The sequence below is a fragment of the Cariama cristata genome, unplaced genomic scaffold, assembly GCF_000690535.1.
Source record: "Cariama cristata isolate BGI_N322 unplaced genomic scaffold, ASM69053v1 scaffold26819, whole genome shotgun sequence".
NCBI lineage: Eukaryota > Metazoa > Chordata > Aves > Cariamiformes > Cariamidae > Cariama > Cariama cristata.
The window spans coordinates 5598-16345 of record NW_009636779.1 but is presented as its reverse complement, the minus strand read 5'-3'; the positions used below and the strand labels follow the sequence as shown (position 1 = coordinate 16345).

General features: G+C 38.8%; 1 protein-coding gene across 1 annotated transcript in view; it reads left to right on the top strand.

Moving 5' to 3' along the window:
- ABHD17C (abhydrolase domain containing 17C) overlaps nt 1–10748 on the top strand; it is a 29857-nt gene that overhangs the window by 16790 nt on the left and 2319 nt on the right. Inside the window, exon 2 of the mRNA XM_009708053.1 lies at nt 7478–7657. Within this exon, the coding sequence (XP_009706355.1) occupies nt 7478–7657 (180 nt within the window). The remainder of the gene's footprint in view (nt 1–7477; nt 7658–10748) is intronic.

Here is a 10748-nt window from a genome sequence, read left to right as displayed (position 1 = left end):
CAATTGGGCAGAAGCAACTGTTCCAAATTTGTTTGTTGTTTACACATACAACTGCTAGTTCATGTGGCAGAGAAATGAGCAACCTAACATAAACCAAACACCAAAATCTAGTATTCTGGCTTACTGTGGTGGTGAAAAGTCATGTTATAAATACAGTTGAGTTCTCAGTACAAAGAAAACAAAGGAGGTTTTAATTTGCAGCTCCTTAAAAAATTTTAAAAAATTGATCTGCAAGCATAGATTGCATATTTTCTGCCCATTCTGTCTTTTGTATCACAACGTTTCACTGCTGTTCAGCTAACTTGGAAGAGATTTCTTCGAGAATGCCAGTTTGCAGAAGTCTTCTTTCCTGGCTGATGATGTGTACTATCTTTTTTTATGCTCTTATGTTTCACTTCTCTTTTGACTCTTATTTCTGAAAAATGTGTGAAAAATTAGAATGGACAGATGCAGTCTGATTGCAGTTCTCAGGTGATCTCTGCTGTGAGATCATTAACTACAAATGGTTGTGAGGATAGAGCCTGATTTATGAGTAACAGAAGACAGACCGCAGGCTGGACCTGCTACCTGCTGGGTTGCTTAGCTGTGGCCTGGCTGGGCTGGCAGCAGGGTGGTGGTCAGTTGGCTCAAAATGTGTGGTGCAAGAGGAGCATGTGGAAGTGCTGCCATGGCGTGCCATGAAAACCTCCAACAAAATAGGTGTTGAAGAGGGAGAAGAAACTCACTTGTAATGGTGAAGCTGAGAAGGTTGGGAAAGGAGAGGAATGGATTTACTGTTCAAGAGTGCTTGGTTTTACTCTGAGTCCTGAGCAGATTTACTTTAGCTAGGGAAGGTGTTTCCCACTTTGAAACTTGACATCTTCAGGGTCCTATGTTCAAGGCAGATGAACACATGGTAATTTAAGGCTGTATTTGAAAAAGGAGCAATTTTTGAAGAGGAACTGGTAGTATTTGGATTTTATTAAAAAAAAGACACCCAACCATCACCCCAAAGCCACTCAGTGTAGATTAGCATAATTGAGTTAATTTAAACTGTAATTTCGTTACAGTTTGTACCAGAGAGTGCCATGAAATAGTCTTCCTTTACCTGCACTGGTTGCTCAGGGCAAATTTGCAGTGGCTTCGCTATTCAGCAGTGTGTAGATCACCTGCTTTTGTCATGGTTGCTTGAGCTCACCAGTAATATTTAATGTCCTTGTTATGACTTGGTTGAACTTTGAGCAGAGTTCTCAATATTTCATAATTGATTATCACAAGACAGTAATCAAGAAGCAGTTGTAGTGATTCATGCTTTGGTGTAATTAAGTTACTGCAGTGCAAATGATCATCCTAAGTGCCTAGAAGTTGCTTCCACTTGATCCGTTTAGTTGCATGAAAAGAAGAGCTGTACATCACTGGATTAGCACTACAGTCATGTAGTCCAGCAAGCCTATAGTAGTGTGATATTTGCAAATAATGAACTTCCAAAATAGCCCTTAAGAGGGCATTTTCAAGAGTCATAGGTTCGTTCTGAAACTCCAGTATTAGTTAGGCTATATTGATTAGCACTGGGATTTCTCCGTAGCATAACCAAATGACTGCCTGATGTGGCAGTAAAATAATAGTGATACAAAATTGTGGCAGATTCCTTGATTAAATTTCTCTGGCAGCCATTGAAATTATTTTGAGTGTGAACACATTTGTGGAATTACTTGTCTGCTCCTGTGACAGGGTGCTGGGATATATGCCAAAAAAATTTGTCTCTTTCTTTGCAGCTTCATAAGCCACAATATTATGCAAACTGGTTTTGGCTATTACTGCAATGGAACTGTGAAGTCAAAGAGTCTGCTGTACCTGAACTTGAATCACATAGTACTTGTAGACTTGGACAGTAAGGAGGCAGAGGAGGAAGACGACATTGCATAATTTAAAGAATTGGTGTCTATTATGCTCAGTAAAACAGTGAAGAATTTTAGACCTATGTTTGTGTGAGTTCAAGGAAACTGGAGTGAGAAACTGGCACAGGGACTCATGCTGTGTGCCAGAGTTCCCTGTGAATCTTGAAATAATTCTGATTTTTCTCATTTGGCAGTTGTCAAATCCTTAATCTAATGCCTTGCTCTCAATTTAGTGTTGCCATTTAGGCTGAAAATCTGCTGTAATTTCTGTGGTATTTTGGCTGACCTGCTGGAGCAGTACTTGCTAAAGCACAATGTGAAATTCAGTGTTTTGTTCTGATACTGTAAATTACTTGCAATAATATTTATTGACCGACCTCTTCTTGAGTTTTTTTTAACATAAAGGTCCTACAATGTAAACTCTTGTTCAAGGTATGCAGTCTGCATGTGGGATTTTTACTTAATTGAGGATTTTTGGTTTTCCTTTCTACCCCCAAAATTAGATTTTATTTTTTTTTTTTAGATTCATACCGGATTAAATGGCCACTTATTTCTGAACATGTAGATGCATATCTTATGGAAGTGTATAATGATGCTGTAGAAAAACCTATCTGTGTTTATTAACAAGTGATCTAAATGTCTCTGGATTATAAAGTTTAGAGAGAATGCATTTTGGAAAGGGAACCAATAGTATGTTGTGACAAATGGGTTTGTATGAACAGGAAGAAACAGACTTGAAGAACAGCCTATGAAGATCTTATTGTAACCATGCGTGTATATGTTCTAGTAAAAATACTCTAGAAGTCACTATTTACTCCAAATGTGGCATGATTTGTGCCATTCCTGATGTATGCTGGATTTTCTTTGTGTATTGAAAATGAATTATTTCATGGTGGTGTTTCCCTTGATGGGAGAGCAGTTTCAAACTCAGGGTCCTTGCAAGAACGGATGAGCTAGTTACCTTGTTTTCCCAGCCTTTTATCTTTATATACTGTGTGTAAGGAAGAACTTGATCACCAGTAGCTCCCTTAGTTCAGTAGCGGTTAAACAGTAGGACTCAACAGCATTATGAAATGGGGTTTGTGTAGTCAAAATGCTCTGCCTAGATACTTACTTTTGAAAAGTAGTTTGTTGCTGTTGCTATATCCATGCTGTTCTATATGCTTTCCAGTTTAGGTGAGGGATACTGGGGCAGCAAATAACCATAAAACTTCAAAACTGAAAATATAAGGTGTGGTTAACTTCACTGATTCAGTAAGCCTGAAAAAAGAACTGGCCTCATTAGTGAATATGTATTTAGCACCTTTGAGGATTGGCACAGACGCTGTAACTTTGGCTGTGAACATCGCAGGGCTTCAACTGCATGACACATCTGTAGTCCCTGAAGCAGCATTCCAGTAGTGCTCTCAACTAAGGAGAGAGTAAAAATAGCAATGGTAAACTTTCCATCTCTGTCGCTCAAAGCTGAAGCCCTGGGGGGGCGGGGAGGTGGGAATCAGTATCTTATGCTCGTAATTAAAGATGCTTTATGATAATACATAGCTTGTACAGAGTGCTGTCAGCCAGAAAGCATTGAGTACTTTACAAAGGCAATTGATACCATCATCTGTGTTGTATGAGGAAACTGGAGGAACGTGACCCAAGCCACAGCCATGTGGCTAAGCAGACCAAACTAGAAGTCATTGTGTCCCATCCCTCTACTCCCTGTCAGCAATAATCCCCATCTTCCCTGTCCCACTGACCTGTTGGTGTGACTGAGGTCTCTTACTACTCTGTGCAGGAGTAAGTAGAAGAATCTGGGGTTTGGATTCTTAATAGCTGACTTCTGTGCATATAGTTCACACTAAGGATATCAGAATTGCTGGTAAACCTAATTTGTATAAATTGAGGCAGTAAAACAGGGGGAAAAAAAAACCCAACTGTGTTATTAACTGTGGAGTGCGTTGGTGCCTTAGCTAGGCCTGGCCTGATTTGGGAACCTGTAATTGCAGGTAGCTATATTACTTATGAAGGTAGCTGGGGTTTTTTCTACACACATAAGAGATGTAATCCATAATCCACATAATCTACCCGTGGGTTATTGAGAGTAGGAGAGAAGTAGGAGAGAGTTCTCTCTAGGCTGGAGAACTTTGCCACCTGATAAGTGTTTGTGGGCAAGGGGGAGCAGAAGTGCTTGCATCATTTTAAATGGCAGTAGCTTTGCACTTCTCAGTAATTGACTTCCCTTGGAGGAAAAAAGCATGCCTGCCTTTCTTTTTCCTGTATTTCCCCCCCTCCCTTGTCAAATCAGTATTTTAACTATGCCCACAGTAACTGAATTGCTTCCTACTTCGGTTTTGCTGAAGGCTGATTTCCACATTGCAGTGTTGCCCAGCTTGTTTTGAACTCTTTGATGGGCTCCATAGGAGAAGTACAGGAGCATACCCATACATTTAACCTGGGTCTACAGCTCCGTCGGATGGAGCTCTGTTTCCACAGAGACCAAAGCTTGTGTGTTTCAAGGAAGATATTTTTAGGAGCTGCTGTTTAGCTGGTGGAAATACTTTCTTCCTTAATAGGAGAGCAGATTGTAGCAGGATTCCTCTTTTTTCAGAACGTATTTTGCCTTTTTTCTATCACATTCTTTCCTTTTTTCTATGTCGCTTAGTTTCCCTTTCATTCCCCCCTTCTTATCCATGTCTGCTCTTCTTCTTTTCTGTTTCACTTTCTGTATCACAGTTTCCATTGCACAAGAATCTACTACCACAAGGGTGTTTTGCAGAGACTGGGGAAGGGACCCAGCCTTTGCTTAAAGGATACTGTATTTTAAGGATAAAATCCCCAGGTCACTTTGTACTTCAGTTGAAAGGTGCTTGCTGAGTCACCAGCTGGGCAGCGTTTGAAGACGCAGAGTATCGCGGAGCCAAACCCTGGCCTTCAGCTCCAAGAACCTTGCACATGTCAATTATTCATGGCCCTTGCTTATGAGTTGTCATATGTCCTTTGGCCTTGCAATATATAAATTTTACATGTAGCTGTTTCCGCTGATGTTTGCGGTAAGCATGATGTCTCACCTTCTGATTGATGGCCTAATGGTAAAGGACTTAAAAAGATAAATCTCTTACAGTAACTCTTCTGTCTTGGAAAGTTGGACTGTCCCTAACTAAAACAGTCCCAGAGATTCTTTTAGTTGTCAGTCGGTAGGAATACAAAGTAGAAAAGACATTTGACCTAATGACAGGCTAAAAGTCCATGAACTCAGTATCCTAATACCCTTTTATGATTTTTTTTTTTTGGTCAAAATTGTCATGTTGCCTTTCTGCAGAGTTAGATATGGAATAGTTGTAGCATTTATTTAGTGTTGAAGGGCTACTTTAAATTTAGAGATGTCTGTGGGGCTTTTTTAATAATACTATAGACTGCATCTGACTTTAACTGGCATACTATGAAATTGATTTTCTAGAGTATCTATTGCCACAGCAACAAGGTGCTTCTTTTACAATATGAGCTGTTTTCAGAAACAAAATAACATCAAAAGGCATGACTCCAAAGCAGATCAATGTTGAAGAAAATTGCAATGCTAAGGCAATTGTATGTGTTGAAGGAATTCTCTTGCTACCCTATGCTGTCCTGTTATCCTGTGATTCTCATTCAAACATCTGTTTCCATATTCTGCTTATATTGTAAACCTTTTAGAAAGGGGACTTGACATTTATCATGATACTGGAGCTCAGGATGGTATTGCAAAACCTACCGGCATTGGTATCATTCAATCCCTGCATAAGTGCCACGTAGAGGATCTTGTTCCAGTCCCATTTTCTTGTATTCCCTGATGTTGATGCATTTCTGCCTGTCTTTAATACAATGCAACAGCTGGTAGATCAGCAGATGGGATGCATGTGCTGCCTTCAAAGGTACATGCCTCCAGCCCTCCCCACCCAAAAGCCGGAATGAAGTTTGTGAGGACAAGACTTTGCTCCAAGATCCTGTTAACATGCATACAGCAGAGCCTAGTTGATTTTGGTATGCTGGACTATTTCTAACAGTAAGGGAAAAAAAAATTCTAAGAGAGCTTCACAACATCTCTTTAAAAACATCAGACCGTGGCTGTGGTGATAGACCGCCAACATGAGCTGCTGCTTTGGTTACCAAGAGGGTAAAATTTTACTCCAGGGAGATATTTTTGTACAGTTGCTTATTCATACTACAGGGATGCCAAAAGCACCCTTATGCTCAGCAGTATAGAAATACTAAGAAAATTCCAATTTCACAGAGGCTGCAATCCAGTCTAGTTTACTTCATCATAAAACCACGCAATCTTGACAGCTTATAGTTGGATGATTAGTACTGGATTATTCTTCTGTTGCAATTTTAATTATTAATTATTTTTTGACTGCCATTTTCTCTTTTGCACATACCCAATCGTTTAACTGCTTGAAAGTCAGGTACCATCCAAGCCTGCCATACACCTAGCTATCAGCTTGGCAAGGAAGTTGAAACCTTCCAGGTGTACATTTGGTATAGCCTAAACTGTAGGTTTTGATTTTCTTTGTCATAGCAGTGACGGCAGGACTGCAGACAGTGTAGACTGGCAAAAAGACATGTTCTGCACAAATTATTTTCTACTAGAAATGTATTCTCTGCTGCACTTCGTTATTCTTTATACAGCTTGCAATAGGAAGTGGAGTTATTTACCAATGAGATTTCTATGTGTATTTTATAGTTAACTGAGTGATAGCTTTGATTTTTCAGCTTTCCTAACAAGTTGCGGTGGCCAAATGCTATTGTACTCTTCATTTCTTCCTAGCCACTGTCACGTCCTCCTGTGTCCCTTCCAAATTCCTTTATATTTTGCATACTTCAAGTAAAAACTGAATTAGTATCATCCTCAACTTTTTTGCATCTGTGAAACAGCGCACAAGCTAGGGCAGTTTTATATACTGGACGGGAATATTGAGGAACCATCCAGGACTCCCTGTGAACCCTGAATTTTATGGAATGATGTATCTTTATAGTTACAAAATAAGCTTGCATATTTTAAACTGGAAAAGAAAAATGAGGAATAATTTACACTGAGAAATTGAAAAAAAAGAACAGAACTAGGCTTTCAAATTTTTACCCTTTGGTGTCTTTAGCTACACCAACAAGGCACTTTGGTCTTTTTGTTCCAGCTGCATAGAAAGAAATGTGGGCAGAGGAGTAACTGTCTTGTTTAACGATGGAAAGGTTGGTAGCCTCCAGAATATCTAATTGAAATTCCTGAGAGTGAGTCTGAAGAGGGGGGAGGTCTAATTTGTAATTTGCTGTGCTGTGGAATGAAAGATAAGAGGTGTTCATGAAGATGGTGAAGATTAAGGAACAAACTGACATTCCTTCTGTGAGGATAGCTCTCTTCATCCTGTGTAATATTTTGATTATTTACTTTACTGGACTGTTTTAAAGTTTAGACTTGTAAATTCATGTCTCCTAGGAATAGATTTTAAAGAGCTACAGTGGGTAGGAGGGATGCTTTTGTTTTTATCCCCCTCTCCTTTTGTTTGCTTTGTTTTGTTTTTTGCCTTTGTGATATGAAATGTGTTGGCTTTCTTTTGTTTTTAAAGGGATGTTTCTTTTCTCTACAGGTATGGTGTTAGTCCTGAGAACATTATTCTGTATGGTCAGAGTATTGGTACTGTCCCTACAGTAGACCTGGCGTCCCGGTACGAGTGTGCAGCAGTAATCCTTCATTCTCCCTTGATGTCTGGATTACGGGTAGCTTTTCCTGACACGAGGAAAACCTATTGCTTTGATGCTTTTCCAAGGTACGTATAAACGCTGCAAAGAGGGTTGTTCTATGCTCCATGTGTTCTTTAGGTGTTTAAAAAGGACTAGTTGTGTAACTTTCCAGGCAACTTTATTGAATTGTCACCTGCATTTTAAATGTCAGATATACACACCTAAATCCAAGCAGGGATTTATCACGTAAGAAAGAGGCCAATATCAGTCTCAAACTGACATGATAGTCAGCTTAATTGAACAAATAAAGTATCAGTGTTTACAACCATTTTTTGTCCTGATTTTTGTGTTATGGGTTGTTAATATCAGAATTTTTATGCTGTCAAGTTTGGAGTAGTAGCTTAAGAACTGATAATACACTAGTAAGTCCTTCAGGCTAATGACTAACAAATCAGTAATTGTACAGTCTCAGTCAACTTTGGTTTAGAAGGTAATATAATACCATGAAATGAATGTGCTGTTTTCAAGCTGCTCATTAAAATATTGCTATAGTTTTACTTGATCAGCAGAGAAGAAGGTATAGATAATTGCTGCTTTTAAAGGGAGAAAACAAGAGAGGGTCAAAGGCTATAGTGTTAGACTGGTGTGGTTCACTTTTCAGCTTGATTCTGCATTTCATGTATAATCTCAAGGGAATGCATTTAGTGTTTCTTTGCCTTTGGTCCTTGTAAGTAAAAACACTTCTGTATCTTTGCTATGCTGTCCATGTAAAATCACTAAAGATACCAAGACTTGTATTTGTTCCTCCCTGATGGAGATCATGTAAGATCCTAATGTCGGTGACCAAAATAAAGTACATTACTGTCCCTCTTTTGCAAGATTTTGAGCTTGTTTTAAGAAGCTCTAGAGTACTTTACATACAGAAAGCTATATACAACTGGTCTCAAGATAAAACAATTGCCTTTATAGCCTAGTGTTTCATTTGAAAAGCAATTGCAACAAACCTAAATTAGAGTATCCAAGTATTTGGGAATAGTAGAAGTCTTGGGAGTAGTAGATGTTCTAGGAATGTTTTAAAACTTCTCATTTGACCCAGTTTAAATTATGGGAGAATACGAGAGCGGAAGCCAGTCTCTTTAGAGCACTCTATATAGACCTGGGAGGGGGATGTGTGCATCAGGGGAGGCACAGATAAAAAGCTAAGTGGTCTGTGGAAGGGAGAAGACAAAACAGACTCACTGAAGTCTTGTGCAAAGCTTGGCTTTGCTTCAGAAGATTATGTTTGCAATAAGTGTAGTAGCATTCATAGCATTTGTTATGTTTGTTTTATTTTGGTTACAGCAGATTAAAATTAGAAGGCGGGGAGGCCATAGATATAAATCTGTATGCCAAAACAGCTAGAAGTAATAGCGACCAAGTAATAGTGGCTCTTGCAGTATCTGTGTGCAGTCCCCATGTTTAGAATTCTTCCAAATAGGTTGTTAAGTAATTAAATTGTTAAAGGTGCAGTCAGAATTTGACACACACGCCAATTCATTCATCATCCTCAAACCTGAAATCAATATTTACAAGTGCTTCTGCTAGAGGGGAAAAAACAAAGCCTTAAAAATAGCTTTGATTACAAAAGTAACAGTGATTAGCTGATATCAGCCAAATCAAATAACAATTTAAAAAAGAAAAAGTGGGAGGGGGGAACAGTGACAACAGATGTATTGTAGCACTTGAGTATTTTGTTCTTGCCCTGCTGAGCTGTTCATTGCTGTCAGTCTGACTTCACTTGTACTGTAAGCAGTGAAAATAAACAGCAGTGCATTTTTATGAATGTGTGCAGCTCAACTGTCTGTCTTCGCGGCAGGAAACAAAATCGTTCTGTGTGCACCTACAGTGAATTGCTATTATGTGCATTTTATGTTGGGACTCCATGAGAGTTTGGTTTCTGTAGATTTTTCTAGCTGCAGAGCAGCATGGCTAAGAATACTAAGTAAGTCTAATGTGCAGTTTAAATATTGCCTTATGAGTCGCTGCGTTGGCAATGGGATGCTTTCCAATTTTCTGCAAAATACAAATATTATCTAGCTTAATGGTCTGTGAATATATGTGAAAAAATAGTTTCATTATCTGAATACTGAAGTGAAAGGGATTTCCTGGTTTCCTACAATAAATGAGAACTTAGTATCTAGGCACTAAATTACATATAAACATCTCTAGCTGTATGTAGCTGACATGTCTGTCACATCGTACAACTTGGTGACAGACCCTTCATGGGCTTAAAACTTCAGTTTATGCAGCATGTTGATTATAAAGTATTTACATTTGGCTATGATACTAATTCGGGGATGAAAATTACGGGGCGGGGGGGGTGGAAATCTGCATTACTCTGTCTCTCTTATGTTCTTGGGATATTTTTCTGTATTCAGTGTAGTTGCACACAACCCAAGTTCCAGACAGGAAAAGTGAAATAGACTGCATTTTAATTTTAAATAACACTTTTCCTCTTTAAATTACATGAAGCCTGTTTTTCTTAAGGAAGTATTGAGACAGAGACAGAAATGTGTTTACACTCAGCTGTTTACTGGAATACCAATGACGGTTCTCTAGAATACTAAATGCTGAGATTTATATGTGTGAGGTTTAGTGCTTCAGTCTACATCTTAGTTTTTAGTTAACTTTATTTTGATAAAGCTTCTTTAAACCTGTTTTTAAGTCAGTGTATGTTGGGATCTGTATTTTTTAATCATTTTAAGCAGTCTCGATCAATTTGTAAAATCTCTAATCTTACCAAAATTGCATGCTCTCTTGTTCTTCAGGAGCAGGAAAATCCAAACACCTTTTATTAGATAGTGTAAAGACTTGTCCTTCTGTCAAATTGAGCATTACTGATACTCATTTTTCTACCCACTTGATCCCATATTCTGCATAACGTCCCGAGCCACTTGTTGATGTAAGCGGAGCTGCTAGGAAGTTGAGAGTTCATTAGCACTTGGTGTCTATATACTGATTTGGAATTATTGGTAACTACCAACATGAAGTGGCTGGCTGGAAATAAAAGTTGGTGCCTGCATGAAGACAGGCAGAGAAAGCTACTGTTAACCACTTTGAAGTTCATGTGCTACCAGCATGCCTCATAATTGGGGGTTTCTGGCCTGAACTATTGGGTGCAAAGGTGCTTTTGTCACT